Source organism: Nerophis ophidion, linkage group LG21, assembly GCF_033978795.1.
Source record: "Nerophis ophidion isolate RoL-2023_Sa linkage group LG21, RoL_Noph_v1.0, whole genome shotgun sequence".
In the NCBI taxonomy this organism is placed as follows: Eukaryota; Metazoa; Chordata; class Actinopteri; order Syngnathiformes; family Syngnathidae; genus Nerophis; species Nerophis ophidion.
The window spans coordinates 46,924,322-46,949,321 of NC_084631.1; the positions used below are offsets into that span (position 1 = coordinate 46,924,322).

General features: G+C 38.8%; 2 protein-coding genes across 3 annotated transcripts in view; both read right to left on the bottom strand.

Annotated features, from left to right (window-relative positions):
• Positions 1–7,796, bottom strand: part of fam133b (family with sequence similarity 133 member B) — a 30,026-nt gene extending 22,230 nt beyond the window's left edge. For both annotated transcript variants that reach the window (XM_061882823.1, XM_061882822.1), the window contains exons 1-2: positions 7,637–7,796; positions 3,012–3,109 (exon numbers count right to left, since the gene is read on the bottom strand). In XM_061882823.1, the coding sequence (XP_061738807.1) occupies positions 3,012–3,109; positions 7,637–7,660 (122 nt within the window). In that variant the 5' untranslated portion in view covers positions 7,661–7,796. The remainder of the gene's footprint in view (positions 1–3,011; positions 3,110–7,636) is intronic.
• Positions 7,797–10,650: 2,854 nt separating this feature from the next.
• Positions 10,651–25,000, bottom strand: part of LOC133540233 (cyclin-dependent kinase 6-like) — a 48,949-nt gene continuing 34,599 nt past the window's right edge. The window contains exons 3-5 of the mRNA XM_061882824.1: positions 20,741–20,791; positions 20,533–20,668; positions 10,651–12,847 (exon numbers count right to left, since the gene is read on the bottom strand). Of these exons, the coding sequence (XP_061738808.1) occupies positions 12,695–12,847; positions 20,533–20,668; positions 20,741–20,791 (340 nt within the window). The 3' untranslated portion in view covers positions 10,651–12,694. The remainder of the gene's footprint in view (positions 12,848–20,532; positions 20,669–20,740; positions 20,792–25,000) is intronic.

Consider the following 25,000-nt stretch of genomic DNA (forward strand, 5'->3'; position numbering starts at 1 on the left):
AGATCGACCAGTCGATCGTGATCGACGTAATGGGCACCCCTGCTTTACACATACAAACTGTGGCACACAAAAAAGCACATTTAATAAAAAAAACGTTATTATGGTCTTACCTTTACTTATAAATGAAGTCCATGTTCCGCTCCTTCTGAGCAAAAGCATCGATAACTTGTTTATAGAAGTATTCCTTATCTTTTTTTGTCTCTCTGTCTTGATGGAAATCACTGTCTGAAGCAAACCTTTTAGCTCCGGCGTAGCATGGTCTTCCTTTAATTATTACCTCCGGCTTTGATTGACAGTCCAGTTTAGAAAACTGTTTTATTTTAGATATGGATTCATCCATGTTAAAAGAGGAGAAAATAAACGATCGCTGCCGCTGCAAGTTGACTTGCTAACTGTGGTTTGTTGTCACTTCTTCTGAAGCCGATAGTATTTGCAAGAATGATCTCTAGGATCACTACCGCCCCCCACCACCAGGAGGCAGGATTACTGCGAGCCTCACACAGTGCATCTTCGCAGGTGTTTTATGATCGCCCAGCACACATACAGTTGTTGACAAAATACACTGTACATTATATACCTCAGCTAACTAAACTATGGAAATGTATAATATAATTCATATAGCAATAGGTCTCACTGCACAGCAAAGCGGCCAGCAGTTAGCAGAGTCATTGCCATGGTGACCGGGAGGCTCAACTGGCTGTGACTCACGCAAGTCTATGCTCAATTTTTGAACAGCAAATGTGAAAATTCAGCGATTTTGAATAAAAATAATCTAAATCTGGAGAAGTTAAATGTAAAATATCTTTATAACGTATAATCACTGGATACATGTAACAATTTAATCATTTTTTTTCTTTCCATGATACCCTGACTGCACGTCACTGTCACATACTTATACATACGTATATAATGTGCGTGTATATGTGTAGCCTATATGTAGATTTTGGTGTACAAGATACGATAACATAATGGAAATATAATTAATATTGGTTAATAAGAGTATGTAAAAGTTTGATTCCTACCTTGTTTACTTCTGTGACAACCTCCATAAAGTTTTGTAATCAATCTGAAATATCAAGCAGCTAAAATGCGCCACACATGGATAAGTGTGGAGAGAGTGTTTTACATTTTCCCATCATACACTGTAATGAATTTAATTAAATTTTTACATTGTATAGTGTTTAAAGCTTTTTTAACTGAATTTTCCACAAAAGGCTGTGTTATGTGTGACCATGCATGTTGACTTTCTGTGTTGGTTGAATTTTTTTTATGCCATGACTTGGGAAGGTTGTTTAAAATGTGTCATACAAGTATATGTTGTGCTGATTTCCATTCATAGTCAACAACTTCATATACTCACATAGTCCACAAAATAGCAGCAAACATGCAGACTATTAGGTATTTAAAATTAATTTGACCGTGGTGCAACTCCTTACAGAACTCAGGACTTCTTGCGGACCAAGTTTTAAACGGGCAGGCCGCACATGAACAACAGGCCGTAGTTTGGACACCCCTGTTACAGTAGGTCTGCAAAAAAGTTGTGACTTCTGTTAACACTGTGATATAATTTCTAAATATCATTGGTTTAATTTCATTTTACTTGACAAGCTGCATCTCAAACAATACTCTCATTTTACTTAAGACCTGCACCGTTGTTAGCATGATGGCCTTAAAAAATATATACCAGCAATTGTCAGAAAGACAACTGGAAGTTTATCTAAAGCAGAACATAATTATAGTAGTAGTAATAAAATTGTATGATTTCTTTAAAACTAAACAGCACTGAACATAATACTGCAGTGCGCAAAGAAAAATAGTTCCAGAAAATTGCAATCTCAATTGTAATTCACATTTTTTGTAGAATCATCTGTTAGCATATATTACTAAATGAAAATGTAAAGTTTAACCTAATAAGCAAATATCTAAAATATATGTAAAAAGTATGTCTCCTAAGTCACAACAAGCTTCCAAGATTCACGTGGAAACGCTGCACTCAGTTTAGCAGATTGAGATCAATAATTCTGATATTTTCCACAACTTAATCCAAAAACAGTGTTTTCCAAGGCAGTGTCATTATGACGTCATAATGTAATTTGCCTAATTGACTTTGCCGTATGCCTTTATTTCAAAACCAAACATCTTTATTTAAAGACAAATCTGTGTTATTAGTATCAATAAATATGTTCTTGTTGTGCTGTATTTTTCAATTGTTACTGCTAATGTTATTGCCACAATGTAACACAAACTGCACTTTATACATCCCTCCCTAGTTTATTTACATATATTCTTCCCTAACCGTAACCCTATGTTGGAATATAGTTTGGCAGGTACGTAAACAATGATTTGAGTTAAAGATGGAAAAACATCTTGAGGTTGTTTATTGATAGACTAGACTTCGCAATGAAGTTACTTTACAACTAGGCACACAAATGAAAGTATATTATCTTATACACATTCAGTGCACATATATGTAGAAATCATGTTAAATCAACAATAAACTAGAAAAAAGCAATGTAACCTTACAGGAGAAAGGTTGGCTCTTACGCCGCTAGCTTAATGCTAACATATAATAGACGAGCCCGTTGACAGGCTAACGAATATTAGCATAACAATCATTCGATACTTGTACAAACGTTAAACAAATTAAATGTTTACGAAACGAAATTAAAATAAAACAGCAAATAAATATTTACTTCTAGGCAGATAGTCACCAAACTGTGGAAATCAACAAATAAAGTATAAAATAAATAAAAGTAAGGAGCGTTAAATGTGAGAATATAAACTATGTACAACTTATTAATCTAAATCAGGTTTTTACATTGGTCAATTATGTTTACACTTATGTGAGCTGTTAAGCAGTTTTGCCTGTAACTTGGTAACAATTTTAACAGTTAAAAAGATGATTTAAATGTCAATTATTCCATCTGGCAAAACACATTTTTAAATCCAAACAATTGCTGGAGTTAGTTGCAGCACATACTTAAGAATACAAGTGTTTCTTGTGTACCCACCATGTTGGCCGAGGTCTGCCTAAATAATCCTGGATGGTTGGTCCAGAGTTCTGTACCGGGCCCCTGGATCGTGCAGCAGCAATAGGATTAACGTAAGCCTAGAATGCAAAAAAAAACATCAGACACTGAACACAGTTGTAACAATGTAAATACAAAGTTTACTTTTATGACAGAATGGGGAACGATAACATTCCGCCAGGGGCCCAACTGTGGACTTGTGGTTAGCGTTTGAACATTACAGTCTGGAGATTCAAGTTTGAAATCCCGTTGGAGCATCCCTGTGTGGAGTTTGCATGTGTCCCCTCACACTCTAAAAACATGTCCATTAGTGACTTTATTGCCCATATATGTACTATGTGATTGACAGGATGTACCTTGCATCTCATCTGAAGTCAGCTGGAATAGGCTCCAGCACACCTGTGACTACTGACTAGGGATGGGTACTGAATCCTGTACTTTTTTGGCACCGACTGAATCCTGCCGATTCTCGTAAAATCCAACGCTGCCACGTTTCAGTGTCAGAGTTGAACGAGATGTTACACCCGGTTGTCGACGCAGCTGGCTCTTCACACTTTGGCACTTGGCGATCACTGCAGCAGCACTGAGAGCGGACTCGGCTAAACTACCTCTAGATCAATGGTCACCAACCATTTCGAGCCCAAGATCCCTGGTCTAAACCAAAAACCAAAGTAAGATCTACCCCAGTGTTAACTATTTGTATATAATCCACAGTGGATGACTTAGTGTGAGACAAACACTTTATCTTCGTGGTTATTGTAACGCTACATGTTTGATATTAAGTCTTTATCGTGTCCGAAAAATGACAGTTTGACTTTTCTGTTGTATCGATGAGATTTAAAAGGAGGGTTTTTAGTCCCATGTTGATGTGATAAAACCTCTTTCTTGTTTGGAAGATACATACAATTGTAACTGTTGTTTCTTCCAACACATAATAAATATTTATAAAGTGTTTGGATGTATTCATTTATGTAACATTTTCATTAAATGTAATATTGCCTGACAAAAATGATACAACATAATATTTACACATCGCATATTTTACTAGAATAACTTTATGGGCATTGCATATATATAAATCAAGTACCTACTGTACTGATTACTTGTTGAAATACCCTTTACAAAGCTAAAAACTACCTAAGTGGCCACTTTGCTAAAAATTGATTTCAAGTAACATTTTGATACTGACTCATCTTATCTCTGCATATTTTACTAGAAGACCTGATGGGCATTACATATATCAAAATCAAGTGCCTACTGTACTGTTTACTTGTTGAAATATCCTTTTTAGTGCAAATATCTACCCAAACGACCACTTTGCTGCTGGCAAAATTTTATTTGAAGGGTATTGCAACAAGTTAACAGTACAGTAGGTACTTGATTTTGATATATGCAATGTCCATAAGGATATTCTAGTAAAATATGCAGAGATAAGATGTGTCAATATCAAAATATTACTTAAAACACATTTTTGGCAGCAGCAAAGTGGTCGTTTGGGTAGATATTTGCACTAAAAAGGATATTTCAACAAGTAAACAGTACAGTAGGCACTTGATTTTGATATATGGAATGCTCATAAGGGTATTCTATTAAAATATGCAGAGATGAGATGTGTCAGTATCAAAATATCTGGAATCAATTTTTGGCAGCAGCAAAGTGGTGGATTGGGTAGATGTTAGCTCTAAAAAGGGTATTTCAACAAGTAGACAGTACATTAGGTACTTGATGTTCTAATGCAGTGGTCCCCAACCACCCAACCATTGGTACCGGGCCGCAGAAGAATTTTTTATTAAAAAAAATATATATATATTAAATCAACATAAAAAACACAATATACACTTACAAATAGTGCACCAACCACAAAAAAACTCCCCTTTTCATGACAAAAACGTCCCTTTTTCATGACAAAGAAGATAAAAAAAATAGAAAAAAAAGGACACCCCCCCTTTATCGTGGATGTTCTCTACTAAATCCTTTCAGCAAAAATATGGCAATATCGCGAAAAGATCAAGTATGACACATAGAATGGACCTGCTATCCCCGTTTAAATAAGAACATCTCATTTTAGTAGGCCTTTAAGTTGTTTTTTAACATTCCAATTGGTAAGAGAAGGAACGCCCCGATATTTATTAAAAGCCTAGATAGACCACGTCTGTGAAGTGAATTATATTCATATAGCGATTTTTCTCTAGTGACTCAAAGCGCTTTACCTAGTGCAGGGGTCACCAACGCGGTGCCCGCGGGCACCAGGTCGCCCGTAAGGACCAGATGAGTCGCCCGCTGGCCTGTTCTAAAAATAGCTCAAATAGCAGCACTTACCAGTGAGTTGACTCTATTTTTTAAATTGTATTTATTTACTAGAAAGCTGGTCTCGCTTTGCTCGGCATTTTTAATTCTAAGAGAGACAAAACTCAAATAGAATTTGAAAATCCAAGAAAATATTTTAAAGACTTGGTCTTCACTTCTTTAAATAAATTCATTTATTTTTTACTTTGCTTCTTATATCTTTCAGAAAGACAATTTTAGAGAAAAAATAGAACCTTAAAAATGATTTTAGGATTTTTAAACACATACACCCTTTTACCTTTTAAATTCCTTCCTCTTCTTTCCTTTTAAAGACCACCAGGCTGCACCAAACTTTTGGTGCCTTGTTGACACAGAAAAGTACAGTGGTGTATGTGCAGCAGCTATGAAGGTTGCAAACCTGTTTGGTTCAACTTATCTTTGTGAATCAGCCTTTTCTGACATGAACTTCATCAAGAAGAAACACAGAACACATCTGCAAGACTCACTCAGAGTTGCAGTGTCAAGTTACACACAGAGTACAACACACTAGTTAACAGCATGCAATGCCAGGCTTCCCACTATAGAGTATCTGCGGGTTTCAGCAAGTCAAATTTAAGATTTTTTAAGACCTTTTTAATGCCACCTAGAATGAAATTTAAGACCGAAAAAAAAAAAAAAAAAAAAAAATCTATAAATATAAATGATGGTTGGGGATCCCACTGTACTACAACCTCAATGACAATCAGTCAAGTTTACTTTTTGTATGTTTATTAATAAACAAACTAATAAACACCACTTTGCCAAACAGCTTATATCTGATGTTTAATATTTGACACATTAAACAATGTCAGCCACACATTTACACGCAACAATGTCACATAACGTTGGGTTGTATACAAATATGATGTTTAATATTTGACACATTAAACAATGTCAGCCACACATTTACACGCAACAATGTCACATAACGTTGGGTTGTATACAAATATGATGTTTAATATTTGACACATTAAACAATGTCAGCCACACATTTACCCGCAACAATGTCACATAACGTTGGGTTGTATACAAATATGATGTTTAATATTTGACACATTAAACAATGTCAGCCACACATTTACACGCAACAATGTCACATAACGTTGGGTTGTATACAAATATGTCTAATATTTGACACATTAAACAATGTCAGCCACACATTTACACGCAACAATGTCACATAACGTTGGGTTGTATACAAATATGATGTTTAATATTTGACACATTAAACAATGTCAGCCACACATTTACACGCAACAATGTCACATAACGTTGGGTTGTATACAAATATGTTTAATATTTGACACATTAAACAATGTCAGCCACACATTTACACGCAACAATGTCACATAACGTTGGGTTGTATACAAATATGATGTTTAATATTTGACACATTAAACAATGTCAGCCACACATTTACACGCAACAATGTCACATAACGTTGGGTTGTATACAAATATGATGTTTAATATTTGACACATTAAACAATGTCAGCCACACATTTACACGCAACAATGTCACATAACGTTGGGTTGTATACAAATATGATGTTTAATATTTGACACATTAAACAATGTCAGCCACACATTTACACGCAACAATGTCACATAACGTTGGGTTGTATACAAAAATGATGTTTAATATTTGACACATTAAACAATGTCAGCCACACATTTACACGCAACAATGTCACATAACATTGGGTTGTATACAAATATGATGTCTAATATTTGACACATTAAACAATGTCAGCCACACATTTACACGCAACAATGTCACATAACATTGGGTTGTATACAAATATGATGTTTAATATTTGACACATTAAACAATGTCAGCCACACATTTACACGCAACAATGTCACATAACGTTGGGTTGTATACAAATATGATGTTTAATATTTGACACATTAAACAATGTCAGCCACACATTTACACGCAACAATGTCACATAACGTTGGGTTGTATACAAATATGATGTTTAATATTTGACACATTAAACATAATGGATGCTAAGAGACGGGATAAAGCATCATCTTCTTCTTCAGCAACGTCGCCATAACATACTTACTAACACTCTACAAAATGAGGAATAAGAGTTAATGTTTGGGTTTGGGTAATAATTGCTGCTATTTGTTTTAATTCGTGGCGATGACGAGCGGGCTTAGCATTAGCATTAGCATTAGCATTAGCATTAGCACCCGCTAGCCGTCGGCGGGGTTGTGTTGTTCAGCGCAACTAACATGTCGCATGTATTCAGTGTAATGTTGAAAACAACTCACCACTCGATTGTCTCTCTTGCCCATTTTGGTCTCATTAATGGGACGAGAAGGGAGTGAAAAGAGTCATTAGTGTGTTTTCCTGCTATTTAACATGGAGTCTTGTTTCGTCCTCACGTCTTCTTCGGAGTCTGCAAACACAGCAGCCCGAGGCCCTGCTTGGTACACCGCCGCCCCCCTCAGGTCGAATTTATATTGCAGCCACGTTGATTTAAAAAAGCTTCCTGGTTACAATTCAAAAGTGCTGATTTTTTATCACTATAGAATTAATTGAAATGTAACAGCAGTGTTTTTAAACCTTTTTGAGACAAGCCACATCTTAAAATAGGGACGGCGTGGCGCAGTGGTAGAGTGATCGTGCGCAACCCGAGCGTCCCTGGTTCAAATCCCACCTAGTACCAACCTCGTCACATCCGTTGTGTCCTGAGCAAGACACTTCACCCTTGCTCCTGATGGGTGCTGGTTAGTGCCTTGCATGGCAGCTCCCTCCATCAGTGTGTGAATGTGGAAGTAGTGTCAAAGCGCTTTGAGTACCTTGAAGGTAGAAAAGCGCTATACAAGTACAACCCATTCATCCATTCATCCATCCATCCATCTTTTTCCGCTTATCCAAGGTCGGGTTGTGGGGGCAGCAGCCTAAGCAGGGAAGTCCAGACTTCCCTCTCCCCAGCCACTTGGTCCAGCTCCTCCCAGGCCAGTCTTCCCAACGTGTCCTGGGTCTTCCCCGTGGCCTCTTACCGGTTGTACGTGCCCTAAACACCTCCCTAGGGAGACGTTTGGGTGGCATCCTGACCAGATGCCCAAACCACCTCATCTGGCTCCTCTCCATGTGGAAGCTTTACTATGGATCAGAGCGGTCAAGCGAACATGGATCCCGACCACATGTCAACCGGCAGTTTTTGGTGAGACAATTGTGGTAATAAGTCGGCTCTTACCAGGGACATCAGCAGAGCTCCATGTGGATGAGTAGCAGCTTTACTTTGTCCCTCCCGGATGGCAGAGCTTCTCACCCTACCTCCAAGGGAGAGACCCGCCACACGGCGGAGGAAAGTACAACCCCAAAAACTATATATATACTTTTAATAGACCCCCTTTCAGACCAATTGATCTGCTGTTTCTTTTCTGCTCTGCCCCCCTCTCACTCACTATTATGTTAGATCCACTATGGACTGGACTCTCACTATTATGTTAGATCCACTATGGACTGGACTCTCACAATATTATGTTAGATCCACTATGGACTGGACTCTCACTATTATGTTAGATCCACTATGGACTGGACTTTCACAATATTATGTTAGATCCACTATGGACTGGACTCTCACTATTATGTTGGATCCACTATGGACTGGACTCTCACTATTATGTTAGATCCACTATGGACTGGACTCTCACTATTATGTTAGATCCACTATGGACTGGACTCTCACTATTATGTTAGATCCACTATGGACTGGACTCTCACACTATTATGTAAGATCCACTATGGACTGGACTCTCACTATTATGTTAGATCCACTATGGACTGGACTCTCACTATTATGTTAGATCCACTATGGACTGGACTCTCACTATTATGTTAGATCCACTATGGACTGGACTCTCACTATTATGTTAGATCCACTATGGACTGGACTCTCACACTATTATGTTAGATCCACTATGGACTGGACTCTCTCACTATTATGTTAGATCCACTATGGACTGGACTCTCACTATTATGTTAGATCCACTATGGACTGGACTCTCACTATTATGTTAGATCCACTATGGACTGGACTCTCACACTATTATGTTAGATCCACTATGGACTGGACTCTCACACTATTATGTTAGATCCACTATGGACTGGACTCTCACACTATTATGTTAGATCCACTATGGACTGGACTCTCACACTATTATGTTAGATCCACTATGGACTGGACTCTCACTATTATGTTAGATCCACTATGGACTGGACTCTCACACTATTATGTTAGATCCACTATGGACTGGACTCTCACTATTATGTTAGATCCACTATGGACTGGACTCTCACACTATTATGTTGGATCCACTATGGACTGGACTCTCACTATTATGTTAGATCCACTATGGACTGGACTCTCACACTATTATGTTAGATCCACTATGGACTGGACTCTCACACTATTATGTTAGATCCACTATGGACTGGACTCTCACACTATTATGTTAGATCCACTATGGACTGGACTCTCACACTATTATGTTAGATCCACTATGGACTGGACTCTCACTATTATGTTAGATCCACTATGGACTGGACTCTCACTATTATGTTAGATCCACTATGGACTGGACTCTCACTATTATGTTAGATCCACTATGGACTGGACTCTCACTATTATGTTAGATCCACTATGGACTGGACTCTCACTATTATGTTAGATCCACTATGGACTGGACTCTCACTATTATGTTAGATCCACTATGGACTGGACTCTCACACTATTATGTTAGATCCACTATGGACTGGACTCTCTCACTATTATGTTAGATCCACTATGGACTGGACTCACACTATTATGTTAGACCCACTATGGACTGGACTTTCACAAGATTATGTTAGACCCACCTGACATCCATTACATCTGCGGTTCTCTCCAAGGTTTCTCATAGTCATTCATATTGACATCCCACTGGGTTGTGAGTTTTTCCTTGTCCTTATGGTGGATCTGAACCGAGGATGTGGTTGTGGCTTGTGCAGCCCTTTGAGACACTGGTGATTTAGGGCTATATAAATAAACATTGATTGATTGATTGAAGTGTGGGCTTCTCTGCTTAGGCTGCTGCGCCCGCGACTTGACCTTGGATAAGTGGAGGAAAATGGATGGATTAAATGTAAAAAAAAATAATAATTAAAAAAATGAGTTTACAAAATTCTAACAAAAATAATGTTACACAAATTCAGTGTAAAAAATTAATATCCCCATACTCTTGCTGCCTTTATTTTACTAAAATGCGCGGATAAAAAAAAAAAATCCAACACTTAATAAAAAAAAAAAAGCGGCTTTTTATTCAACTGGTGTTACATAATAATAAGACACCAACTTTTGCATTCATACAATTATAATACCATGATTGTTTATTTGTTTTTCTCCTTGTCCCAATCTGCTGTGCTTCAAAAAAAGGCGACAAAGGAAGGTGTTTGTGTGGGATCTGAGTTACGGGAAGGACCAAGCTCGGTTAGTTTCAAAGAGAAACCTTGAAAGAGCTTAACCGTGGACTTCAGTTGTACAAACATTGGAAAAAAAGGTGATACTGTTACTGGCTATACAAAAATATACAGTGATTGTTTATCGAGTTTAAAAAAGAACTAAAAGCTAAAAGTGTAAACGTCTATACCTAAATTACTCATTGCATTTTCACCCACACCCCATTTGAGTCATTTCCCATCTCTGCATGCACTTTGCTGGCAAAACCAATGATGCAGGCAGGTGTGTTCAGACAGTAATGACTACAGTAACAAAGGAACCAAAACAGTAGAACAGGATCAATGGCGGGATCATTGAACAGCTTGAAAAAAAAGGAGGAACCTGGAGGAGTTGTGGTGTGGTCAGTTCGTAGCCGGAGGACGTGCAAACTGCAGCGAAAGGTTCCGACATCCCTGCGGAAAACCTGAGAAAGTGTGTGTATACTGTAAGTGTGTGTGTGTGCGAGCAGCACGACCAGGTAAGAAAAAGTCAACCAGTGTTAAAGTAGGTTACTGTTCTTGTGGAGGAAAAAAAAAACATAGAAAAATACATCTCTATTCTTACTTGCTGGTGTAGAAAAAAATAAAATTGCCTGTAAAATAGAGAAAAAAAGTAAGATTTTTTTTGTGCATTAAAAAAAAAAAGGATATAGCCACTAGTAAATTCATCAAACAGCCGCAAAAAGCCCAAAGTCGCCATACGAGGTTCCTTGGAGCATCACTAAGATACACCTAGAGTCTTCTACTCTTGCATCCTCACTTGCTGACACAGTAGGGCTGCACAAAATCCTCCATTCACATCCATCTCCATCCCAAATCTATCCATCCATCCATCCATTTTCTACCGCTTATTCCCTTTCGGGGGCGCTGGCGCCTATCTCAGCTACAATCGGGCGGAAGGCGGGGTACACCCTGGACAAGTCGCCACCTCATCGCAGGGCCCATCCCAAATCTATTTTTTCACAAATAAAAAAGCATGTTTTTCAAGGCCGTCCATGCAACCGTGTTGAATCCACAACTGAATCTGCATCGAATAGTCACCCACCCCCTGGGGAGTCGGACTTGTATCAAATCGGCAGGTAAGCAGAAGTCGCCCCCCCCCCCCTTTCACACAGGTTCTGGAATCTTCCAGCGTAAAAGAACATCATGCAAAAAAAAAAAAAAATGCACATAAGACATGTCGATAAAATTAAAAAGGCAGAATATCGGTAGTGAACAGCGCTAAACAAGCCGTGCTTTTTTCAGGAAATGATTCAGGATTTATAACTGGCGCGAAAATGGTCCTGCTCTGCTAAAACCAAAGTTGCAAAAAAAACAAAACCCCATTAGAATCCCACTACTGGTCTGCAGTTGCTGAGCGTGACCTGTGGGGGGCAGTGAGAGAATGGCGGGTCATTTCTTTTTCCTGTGTGGTCAGGAGCATCAGTGCACACCACTCCAAGGTTCCAGTCTGCTCACTGACTAGTGCCGCTCTTTGCATTGACCGTGTAGTCCATCCAGCAGCAATGTTCCATCCATCACTGCATGGAAGGAGGAGACTTTTCCCGTGCATTCCCTCGGGGGGGGGGGGGGGTGTTACTCATTCCTAGCGCTGCCTCTCTCGTTGACCAAGTATACCCGCCATCCCCTCTTTCATGTTTAGTCCCAAAAAACAAAGACGGGGGGGAAGCTTGCATCATTTTGTGTGTTTTTACTTCCATTCCACCCACCTTAGCAGTCTTTCTTTCTTTTTTGATGTGCTCGCAGCAAAAATGGAGAGAGCTGGTTTTTTTTTTTAACAGTTTGGCATGATTAAGATCAAAGTGCGTTTTTTTGTTTTTAAATGGGGGGGCCAAGGAGGACTCTCAGGCAGTCCTCTCCTCAATAGCAGCTTTGTTGGCGGGGATGGTCTGTGCGGCGTACACACTGCGACTCTGGCTGTCCACGCTCTGGAAGTAAGCGTGGCTGAGTGCGGCCAAGGCAGAAGTCCTCCTGGAGGGGTTGAAGGCCAGGAATTGCTGTTTGGGGGAAAGGGAAACATAATATTCCTTGTCAGATGTGTTGAATGGTGCAAGTGATTGATTGAAACTTTTAGTACAAACCCCGTTTCCATATGAGTTGGGAAATGGTGTTAGATGTAAATATAAACAGAATACAATGATTTGCAAATCCTTTTCAAGCCATATTCAGTTGAATATGCTACAAAGACAACATACTTCATGTTCAAACTCATAAACATTTTTTTTTTAGCAAGGAAACATTAACTTTAGAATTTGATGCCAGCAACACATGACAAAAAAGTTGGGAAAGGTGGCAATAAATACTGATAAAGTTGAGGAATGCTCATCAAACACAAAGTATTTAGTCAGCCAGCGATGGTGCAAGTTCTCCCACTTCAAATGATGACAGAGGTCTGTCATTTTCATCATAGGTACACTTCAACTGTGACAGACAGAATGTGAACAAAAATCCAGGAATTCACATTGTAGGAATTTTAAAGAATTTATGTGTAAATGATGGTGGAAAATAAGTATTTGGTCAAGCATTCAAAGCTCTCACTGATGGAAGGAGATTTTGGCTCCAAATCTCAGGATACGTGGCCCCATTCATTCTTTCCTTAACACGGATCAATCGTCCTGTCCCCTTAGCAGAAAAACAGCCCCAAAGCATGATGTTTCCACCCCCATGCTTCACAGTAGGTATGGTGTTCTTGGGATGCAACTCAGTATTCTTCTTCCTCCAAACACCACCAGTTGAGTTTATAGCAAAAAGTTCTATTTTGGTTTCATCTGACCACATGACATTCTCCCAATCCTCTGCTGTATCATCCATGTATCCATTTTGGTATAAACTCAACTCCTCGTGTTTGGAGGAAGAAGAATACTGCGTTGCATCCCAAGAACACCATACCTACTGTGAAGCATGGGGTGGAAACATGCAGCACGAGGGACAGCTAAACATGCTTCACTACACAATAGCTCACCAGCGTCACAATGTAAACAAACGCCATGGGTGGATCTACACCTGACATCCACTGTAATGATACCAAGTGCAGGCGCGTATCAAGTAAATACTACTATGATCACATCAATATTTTTTTAGCATCAAAACATCTTTTTTTGTATTTTTAAAATGTGTATTATGCTTATAAAGTCAGGAAACATGTCCCTGGACACACGAGGACTTTGAATATGACCAATGTATGATCCTGTAACTATTTGGTATCATCGGATCGATACCTAAATGTGTGGTATCATCCCAAACTAATGTCAAGTATCAAAGAAGAGAAGAATAAGTGATTATTACATTTGAACAGAAGTGTAGATAGAACATGTTAAAGGAGAAAGTAATCAGATATTAACAGTACATGAACAAGTAGATTAATAATTCATTTTTACAGTTTGTCCCTCGTAACGTGTAGAAAATAATAGGTGTATAAATGACAAAATATGTTAGTGAATACGTCTGATTGTTTACTTACTACTATCATACTACATAGATAGTACTACTCAGCAGCAGACTGGCTTTTAAGACAAGACTAATAGGAGAAGTATTGTGGAAAGAGATCATTCTAGATTGTATCGAACGCCATGACCGCTTTTATTGATTATTGACTATTTGATTCATTATGGGACAAGCAGTAGAAAATGGATGAAACTTAGTGTTAGTCTTTGGTACACTAATGCAGTGGTTCTCAAATGGGGGTACGCGTACCCCTGGGGATTGATTGATTGATATGTGAGATCAAAAAAAATATTCTAAAAATAGCAACAATTCAAAATTCCTTTATAAATGTATTTTTTTTTGTTGATGACTGAAGTACTGATATCAACCAAAGCTCCTCATCCCACCCCCGCATTGTAAATAATGTACATCATTCAATGTATATACTATGATGATTAACCTGTGTGATGACTGCATTATGCTGATAGTATATATTTGTACCATCAATAATGTACATCATTCAATGTATATACTATGATGATTAACCTGTGTGATGACTGTATTATGCTGATAGTATATATTTGTACCATCAATAATGTACATCATTCAATGTATATACTATGATGATTAACCTGTGTGATGACTGCATTATGCTGATAGTATATATTTGTACCATCAATAATGTACATCATTCAATGTATATACTATGATGATTAACCTGTGTGATGACTGTATTATGCTGATAGTATATATTTGTACCATCAATAATGTACATCATTCAATGTATATACTATGATGATTAACCTGTGTGATGACTGCATTATGCTGATAGTATATATTTGTACCATCAATAATGTACATCATTCAATGTATATACTATGATGATTAACCTGTGTGATGACTGCATTATGTTGATAGTATATATTTGTACCATCAATAATGTACATCATTCAATGTATATACTATGATGATTAACCTGTGTGATGACTGCATTATGCTGATAGTATATATTTGTACCATCAATAATGTACATCATTCAATGTATATACTATGATGATTAACCTGTGTGATGACTGTATTATGCTGATAGTATATATTTGTACCATCAATAATGTACATCATTCAATGTATATACTATGATGATTAACCTGTGTGATGACTGCATTATGCTGATAGTATATATTTGTACCATCAATAATGTACATCATTCAATGTATATACTATGATGATTAACCTGTGTGATGACTGCATTATGTTGATAGTATATATTTGTACCATCAATAATGTACATCATTCAATGTATATACTATGATGATTAACCTGTGTGATGACTGCATTATGCTGATAGTATATATTTGTACCATCAATAATGTACATCATTCAATGTATATACTATGATGATTAACCTGTGTGATGACTGTATTATGCTGATAGTATATATTTGTACCATCAATAATGTACATCATTCAATGTATATACTATGATGATTAACCTGTGTGATGACTGCATTATGCTGATAGTATATATTTGTACCATCAATAATGTACATCATTCAATGTATATACTATGATGATTAACCTGTGTGATGACTGCATTATGTTGATAGTATATATTTGTACCATCAATAATGTACATCATTCAATGTATATACTATGATGATTAACCTGTGTGATGACTGCATTATGCTGATAGTATATATTTGTACCATCAATAATGTACATCATTCAATGTATATACTATGATGATTAACCTGTGTGATGACTGCATTATGCTGATAGTATATATTTGTACCATCAATAATGTACATCATTCAATGTATATACTATGATGATTAACCTGTGTGATGACTGCATTATGCTGATAGTATATATTTGTACCATGAATTGATTAACGTGGACCCCGACTTAAACAAGTTGAAAAACTTATTGGGGTGTTACCATTTAGTGGTCAATTGTAGGGAATATGTACTGTACTGTGCAACCTACTAATAAAAGTATCAATCAATCAATCAATCAATCAATCAGTTGAAAAATAGCAACAATTCAAAAATCCTTTATAAATATATTTATTGAATAATACTTCAACAAAATATGAATGTAAGTTGATAAAGTGTGAAAAGAAATACAACAATGCAATATTCAGTGTTGACAGCTAGATTTTTGTGGACATGTTCCATAAATATTGATGTTAAAGATTTCTTTTTTTTTGTGAAGAAATGTTTAGAAGTATGTTGATGAATCCAGATGGATCTCTATTACAATCCCCAAAGAGGGCTCTTTAAGTTGATGATTACTTCTATGTGGAGAAATCTGCATTTACAATTGAATCACTTGTTTATTTTTCAACAAGTTTTTAGCTATTTCTATATCTTCTTTTCCAAATAGTTGAAGAAAGACCACTACAAATGAGCAATATTTTGCACTGTCATACAATTTAATAAATCAGAAAGTGATGACATAGTGCTGTATTTTACTTCTTTATCTCTTTTTTTCAAGCAAAAATGCTTTGCTGTGATTAGGGGGTACTTGAATTAAATAAATGTTGACAGGGGGTACATCACTGAAAAAAGGTTGAGAACCACTGCTCTAATGTGTATATTATAGGCCATTGGTTCTTTGTTTTATTTTTGAAAAAAAAAAAAAAAAAAAAAAAAAAATATATATATATATATATATATATATATATATATATATATATATAATGCTCTTTTTATCTTTGGTATGAACATTATTATGTAAACTCAAAGTTGTTGTTTTTTTTGTTCATTGTTGTTGCTATTGTGGTATTACGACATTTTATTATTTGATAATGTTGTATTGCATTGTAATCTTTTTGTTTTGTGATTGTGTGATGTTTTTTGTTTGCCTGGACCCCAGGAGGCAGAGTCTCCACTGCGGTGTAGACTCATGGGGATCCTAATAAACTAAACTAAACTAAACTACTAAAAGACAAGTTGTCTAGTATGTGCACTATTTTATTTAAGGACTAAATTGCAATAAAAAAACATATGTTTAATGTACCCTGAGATTTAAATTAAAACCAATAATGAAATATTTTGTGGTATCCTTTATTTAGAAAGAGTATCGAAATATATTTTGGTAGCGGTAATAAAATATTGGTCACTCTACTCATGATATAAGTGTTTTATATGGCTTGATATGGATATTCTTGATGAGCTATGAAATGAGCAGGATAAAATATATCAAATGTAAAGATTGTTCTTCCTTCTTCTGAGTAAACTAGTGGTCAAGGCAGAAAGGGAAAGGAAATGTCAACACAAGCGTGGACAACACAAACATTGGTCCTGGGACAGGGGGATGTAAAGCAGCCCTGTGGCTACTTCTGGTACCGTTACACTCCTGTCTGTTTGTCCCTTCTGGTACCGTTACACTCCTGTCTGTTTGTCCCTTCTGGTACCGTTACACTCCTGTCTGTTTGTCCCTTCTGGTACCGTTACACTCCTGTCTGTTGGTCCCTTCTGGTACCGTTACACTCCTGTCTGTTGGTCCCTTCTGGTACCGTTACACTCCTGTCTGTTTGTCCCTTCTGGTACCGTTACACTCCTGTCTGTTTGTCCCTTCTGGTACCGTTACACTCCTGTCTGTTGGTCCCTTCTGGTACCGTTACACTCCTGTCTGTTGGTCCCTTCTGGTACCGTTACACTCCTGTCTGTTTGTCCCTTCTGGTACCGTTACACTCCTGTCTGTTTGTCCCTTCTGGTACCGTTACAGTCCAGTCTGTTTGTCCCTCTCAGATAAATAAACAATCAATGTAAACATAAATCTAAAGTCACATTGAACACTTCTTTAAAAAGCAGTAAGGAACATGCCAAGAAATGCCTAATAAAGTGTAACAAATAGTGAAAATGTCAACAGAAAACTTTCCCCCGCACATTTTCTGCCAAGAAGTGATGTCTGTGTAACACTAAAGGCCTACTGAAAGCAACACTAAAGGCCTACTGAAAGCAACACTAAAGGCCTACTGAAAGCAACACTAAAGGCCTACTGAAAGCAACACTAAAGGCCTACTGAAAGCAACACTAAAGGCCTACTGAAAGCAACACTAAAGGCCTACTGAAAGCAACACTAAAGGCCTACTGAAAGCAACACTAAAGGCCTACTGAAAGCAACACTAAAGTCCTACTGAAAGCAACACTAAAGTCCTACTGAAACTCACTACTAGCCACCACGCAGTCTGATAGTTTATATATCAATGATGAAATATTAACATTGCAACACATGCCAATACGGCCGCTTTAGTTGACTAAATTGCAAGTTTAAATTTCCCACCAAGTGTCGTGTTGAAAACGTCCCGTTGACGCGTGCTTGTGACGTTATTGGTCGGAGCAGACATTTTATCCCAGCACCACTCACGGCTAAAAGTCGTCTGCTTTAATCGCATAATTACACAGTATTTTGGACATCTGTGTTGCCGAATCTTTTGCAATTTCTTCAATGAATAATGGAGACGTCAAAGAAGAATGATGTTGGTGGAAAGTGGGGGATTGCAGCTGCCTTTTGCAACCAAAACACAGCCGGTGTTTCTTTGCTTGTTGTGAAGCTTTAACACAGAGCGGTCAAGCCAACCTGTTTCTCTACGTCAACCGGCAAGTTTTTGGATGGGAAAATTGTGATATTAAGTCGGCTCTAACCGGAGACTACAGTCGATTATGCGACCTCCTCCTGCAGCTCAAAAAGGCAGCTTTGATCTTGGCTCCTTGGCTTCTCTCAGAGACACTGGCGTTCACCGCAGCCATCCGACTTTCAGGTATGACTTTACAATTTCACTAAAACACTATTAAAACAATAAGCAGATAAGGGATCTTCCAGAATTATCCTAGTAAATGTGTCTAATTGCATCCGAAACAGTCCCACTGCCGCCGCCCGGAACAGTCACCTTTTGTTTTTCTTTTTTTTGTGCTTCACTCTAACTTTCCTCATCCACAAATCTTTCATCCTCGCTCAAATTAATGGGGAAATTGTCGCTTTCTCGGTCCGAATCGCTATTGCTGCTGGAGGCTATGATTATAAACAATGTTCAGATGTGAGGAGCTCCACAACCCGTGACATCACGCGCACATCGTCTGCTACTTCCGGTACAGGCAAGGCTTTTTTATTAGCCACCAAAAGTTGCCAACTTTATCGTGGATGTTCTCTACTAAATCCTTTCAGCAAAAATATGTCAATATGGTGAAATGATGAAGTATGACACATAGAATGGAGCTGCTATCCCCGATGAAATAAGAACATCTCATTTCAGTAGGCCTTTAACTGGTCTGTTATTCTTTTAAAGCAGGCCTGGGCAATTATTTTGACTCAGGGGCCACATTTAGAGGAAAAAATGTGACTGGGGGCCGGTATATCTCTTTTTAGGAACACTAATACAAAACCTCACAATAACGCCTGATTGAATGCTAAAAACATTATGACAGACCGCCTTAAAAACTGTAATGGAATTAAAAACATTTGTATGAAGGATAAAACTGAATATTGACAAAAAACGAACATCACACCTGCTCTCCATAGACATATTTTACAATCAACTGAAACGCAACAAACAGTGAAATATGAACGCAAAGGGTACAAAATCATCCCACCTACTAATTAGATGTAACTAATTAGATGACCATAGTAACTAATTAGATGACCATAGTAACTAATTAGATGACCATAGTAACTAATTAGATGACCATAGTAACTAATTAGATGAGCATAGTAACTAATTAGATGACCATAGTAACTAATTAGATGACCATAGTAACTAATTAGATGACCATAGTAACTAATTAGATAAGCATAGTAACTAATTAGATGACCATAGTAACTAATTAGATGACCATAGTAACTAATTAGATGACCATAGTAACTAATTAGATGACCATAGTAACTCATTAGATAACCATAGTAACTAATTAGATGACCATAGTAACTAATTAGATGACCATAGTAACTACAAACCCCGTTTGCATACGAGTTGGGAAATGGTGTTAGATGTAAATATAAACAGAATACAATGATTTGCAAATCATTTTCAAGCCATATTCAACTGAATACTGGACTGTAACGGTAACTGAATATGGCTTGAAAATGATTTGCAAATCATTGTATTCTGTTTATATTTACATCTAACACCATTTCCCAACTCGTATGCAAACGGTGTTTGTAATAACGATGCTTTGATAGGAATGAACACTTTGATTTTCCCAGCCTATTTTCAGTTGAGACTCAAGTGAAGTTGAAAAGCTGGCTCCAGTACGCACCAAGAGGAGGCCCCGCCCTTGCTGGTCGATGTCGGGCACCAGGTCTTCTATGGGCTTGGCGGGTCGCGGGGAGAAGGCACTCTGTGGTAGGGCCACCTCCTGGGGCCAGTCCTCTGCCGACGGGACCCCGACCACACTGTGGGGACGGTGGTAAGACATGAGGAGTCCACCCTCTGGCGGTACGTGGCACGGATGTGCAGATACTCACTCAAAGATTTTACCCAGCTGATCAACATCTGAGTTGCCGCGGAACAGAGGTCTGGGGAGGAGAAGAAGCCGTTAGTCTATACAGAATATTTTCCACAAGTCAGTGTTTTTCAACATTTTCTTGGCCAAGGCACATTTTTTTCAATGACAAAATCGTCGATATTGACAATAAAAAGTTGTTCTCGCATTTTTTGGATATGACTTTAAAGCATAAGCAGGCATGCATGACTATAGCTCTTGTCTCAAAGTAGGTGTACTGTCACCACCTGTCACATCACACCCTGACGCATTTGCACCTTTTGCAAGCATGCATGACTATAGCTCTTGTCTCAAAGTAGGTGTACTGTCACCACCTGTCACATCACACCCTGACTTATTTGCACCTTTTGCAAGCATGCATGACTATAGCTCTTGTCTCAAAGTAGGTGTACTGTCACCACCTGTCACATCACACCCTGACTTATTTGCACCTTTTGCAAGCATGCATGACTATAGCTCTTGTCTCAAAGTAGGTGTACTGTCACCACCTGTCACATCACACCCTGACTTATTTGCACTTTTTGCAAGCATGCATGACTATAGCTCTTGTCTCAAAGTAGGTGTACTGTCACCACCTGTCACATCACACCCTGACGCATTTGCACCTTTTTCAAGCATGCATGACTATAGCTCTTGTCTCAAAGTAGGTGTACTGTCACCACCTGTCACATCACACCCTGACTTATTTGCACCTTTTGCAAGCATGCATGACTATAGCTCTTGTCTCAAAGTAGGTGTACTGTCACCACCTGTCACATCACACCCTGACTTATTTGCACCTTTTGCAAGCATGCATGACTATAGCTCTTGTCTCAAAGTAGGTGTACTGTCACCACCTGTCACATCACACCCTGACTTATTTGCACCTTTTGCAAGCATGCATGACTAGAGCTCTTGTCTCAAAGTAGGTGTACTGTCACCACCTGTCACATCACACCCTGACTTATTTGCACCTTTTGCAAGCATGCATGACTAGAGCTCTTGTCTCAAAGTAGGTGTACTGTCACCACCTGTCACATCACACCCTGACGCATTTGCACCTTTTGCAAGCATGCATGACTAGAGCTCTTGTCTCAAAGTAGGTGTACAGTCACCACCTGTCACATCACACCCTGACTTATTTGCACCTTTTGCAAGCATGCATCACTATAGCTCTTGTCTCAAAGTAGGTGTACTGTCACCACCTGTCACATCACACCCTGACTTATTTGCACCTTTTGCAAGCATGCATGACTATAGCTCTTGTCTCAAAGTAGGTGTACTGTCACCACCTGTCACATCACACCCTGACTTATTTGCACCTTTTGCAAGCATGCATGACTATAGCTCTTGTCTCAAAGTAGGTGTACTGTCACCACCTGTCACATCACACCCTGACGCATTTGGACTGTTTTGCCGTTTTCCTGTGTAGTGTTTTACTTCTTGTCTTGCGCTCCTATTTTGTTGTTGATTGTCATGCCGGATGCACTTTGTGGACGCCATCTGCTGCTCCACACGCTGTAAGTCTTTGCTGTCGTCCAGCATTCTGTTTTGGTTTACTTGGCAGCCAGTTCAGTTTTAGACGTATGCGGTCAGCTCCAAACTTGGCTCAGGGTAGAGGACAGCGCTACCTTGCGTAGTCCCTTAGGATGTTCAGTCCTTTTATAGAATCAGAGTCAGAATAGTTTTTATTGCCATTGTTTGAGAACGGGTTCACAAACTAGAAATTCTTCTTGGTGCAATCGTGCAACATAGAAGACATATAAGACAGAATAGAAGAAGAAGAGCTGTAATTGAGCTAACAGATCTTGGTATTGTTCATGTGTCTGATGGCCAGGGTGAGAAGAGTCAGCTGGGATCCCACCCACACGCCTCCTGGTCCTGGAGGAGAACAGGTCCTGGAGGGATGGAAGTTTGCAGCCAATCACCTTCTCAGCAGCACGTACCATGCGCTACAGTCCATGCTTATCCTGGACTGTGGCGCCGGGGAACCACACGGTGATGGAGGAGGTGAGGATGGACTCCATGATGGCTGAGTAGAACTGCACCAGCTATAGCTAGGCTAATCCTAATGATTGGGCAAGGGACACAAACTACGGGGTTGATCACCTGTTAGCTGATGGTCTCCTGCTGGCCCCACTATGGACTGGACTCTCACTATTATGCTAGATCCACGATGGACTGCACTCTCCAGTCCATCGTGGATCTAACATAATAGTGAGAGTCCAGTCCATAGTGGATCTAACATAATAGTGAGAGAGTCCAGTCCATAGTGGATCTAACATAATAGTGAGAGTCCAGTCCATAGTGGATCTAACATAATAGTGTGAGAGTCCAGTCCATAGTGGATCTAACATAATAGTGTGAGTCCAGTCCATAGTGGATCTAACATAATAGTGAGAGAGTCCAGTCCATAGTGGATCTAACATAATAGTGAGAGTCCAGTCCATAGTGGATCTAACATAATAGTGTGAGAGTCCAGTCCATAGTGGATCTAACATAATAGTGAGAGTCCAGTCCATAGTGGATCCAACATAATAGTGAGAGTCCAGTCCATAGTGGATCTAACATAATAGTGTGAGAGTCCAGTCCATAGTGGATCTAACATAATAGTGTGAGAGTCCAGTCCATAGTGGATCCAACATAATAGTGAGAGTCCAGTCCATAGTGGATCTAACATAATAGTGAGAGTCCAGTCCATAGTGGATCTAACATAATAGTGTGAGAGTCCAGTCCATAGTGGATCTAACATAATAGTGAGAGAGTCCAGTCCATCGTGGATCTAACATAATAGTGAGAGTCCAGTCCATCGTGGATCTAACATAATAGTGAGAGTCCAGTCCATAGTGGATCTAACATAATAGTGAGAGTCCAGTCCATAGTGGATCTAACATAATAGTGAGAGTCCAGTCCATCGTGGATCTAACATAATAGTGAGAGTCCAGTCCATCGTGGATCTAACATAATAGTGAGAGTCCAGTCCATAGTGGATCTAACATAATAGTGAGAGTCCAGTCCATAGTGGATCTAACATCATAGTGAGAGTCCAGTCCATAGTGGATCTAACATAATAGTGAGAGTCCAGTCCATAGTGGATCTAACATAATAGTGTGAGAGTCCAGTCCATAGTGGATCTAACATAATAGTGAGAGTCCAGTCCATAGTGGATCTAACATAATAGTGTGAGAGTCCAGTCCATAGTGGATCTAACATAATAGTGAGAGTCCAGTCCATAGTGGATCTAACATAATAGTGTGAGAGTCCAGTCCATAGTGGATCTAACATAATAGTGAGAGTCCAGTCCATAGTGGATCTAACATAATAGTGTGAGAGTCCAGTCCATAGTGGATCTAACATAATAGTGAGAGTCCAGTCCATAGTGGATCTAACATAATAGTGAGAGTCCAGTCCATAGTGGATCTAACATAATAGTGAGAGTCCAGTAGCCGTAATGCGTTGACAATCCATCAAGCGGTGCGGCTTCAAAGTCGTACTGAAAACATCTTGACAGATTTTTTGAGTACCGTGTGTAATGTTCTTCATTTTCAATGGAACATTTAGAGTTTCGGTGTTGTTTACCTAGCGTCGTATTGCAGTCTACACCTATCTCCTATGTGTGACTGCCATCTACTGGTCACCATGTACCAAATAAAATTGCTTTGACGTCGGTAAGCACAACCAGAATTATTCCGTACCGGGTTGTAAGGCGCACTGTGGATTTTTGAGAAAATTAAAGGATTTTAAGTGCGCGTTATAGTCTGAAAAATAGGGTATAATGTTGAAAAAGTAAGAGAGACATTTTGCAGGGATTGTCACATGCTTTAAATGATCTCCTCTGCTTCCATGCAAAATTTGCTGCAATCATTTCTTTGTAATCAAGCAGCGCTTCTTTGAACCTCCTGAAAGAAAGCACATGCATGCAGCTCCCGTAACGGATTGACTGCCATTATTGCAGCGTGTCCCAAACCACTTTCAAGCCTTGCAAAAATTCACCTCCAGCAACATAATCATGCCAAAACAAGCCAGGTTGATATTTCAGGGAAGGACCGTTTTTAAACCCGCAGCGGTTTGCTGTCCACATTTGCAGACGGCCTTGCAAGTCCACACAATGGGGGTGTTTCCCTTTGTGAGCGCTGCGTGTGCACATAGTGCGCACACTGCTTGGCTGGAATCAGCTGAGTCATGCATCCTCTGCTGCCAAATCTGCTCTGTCCCACTGCACAGACCTCTGGAATGTCTGAGG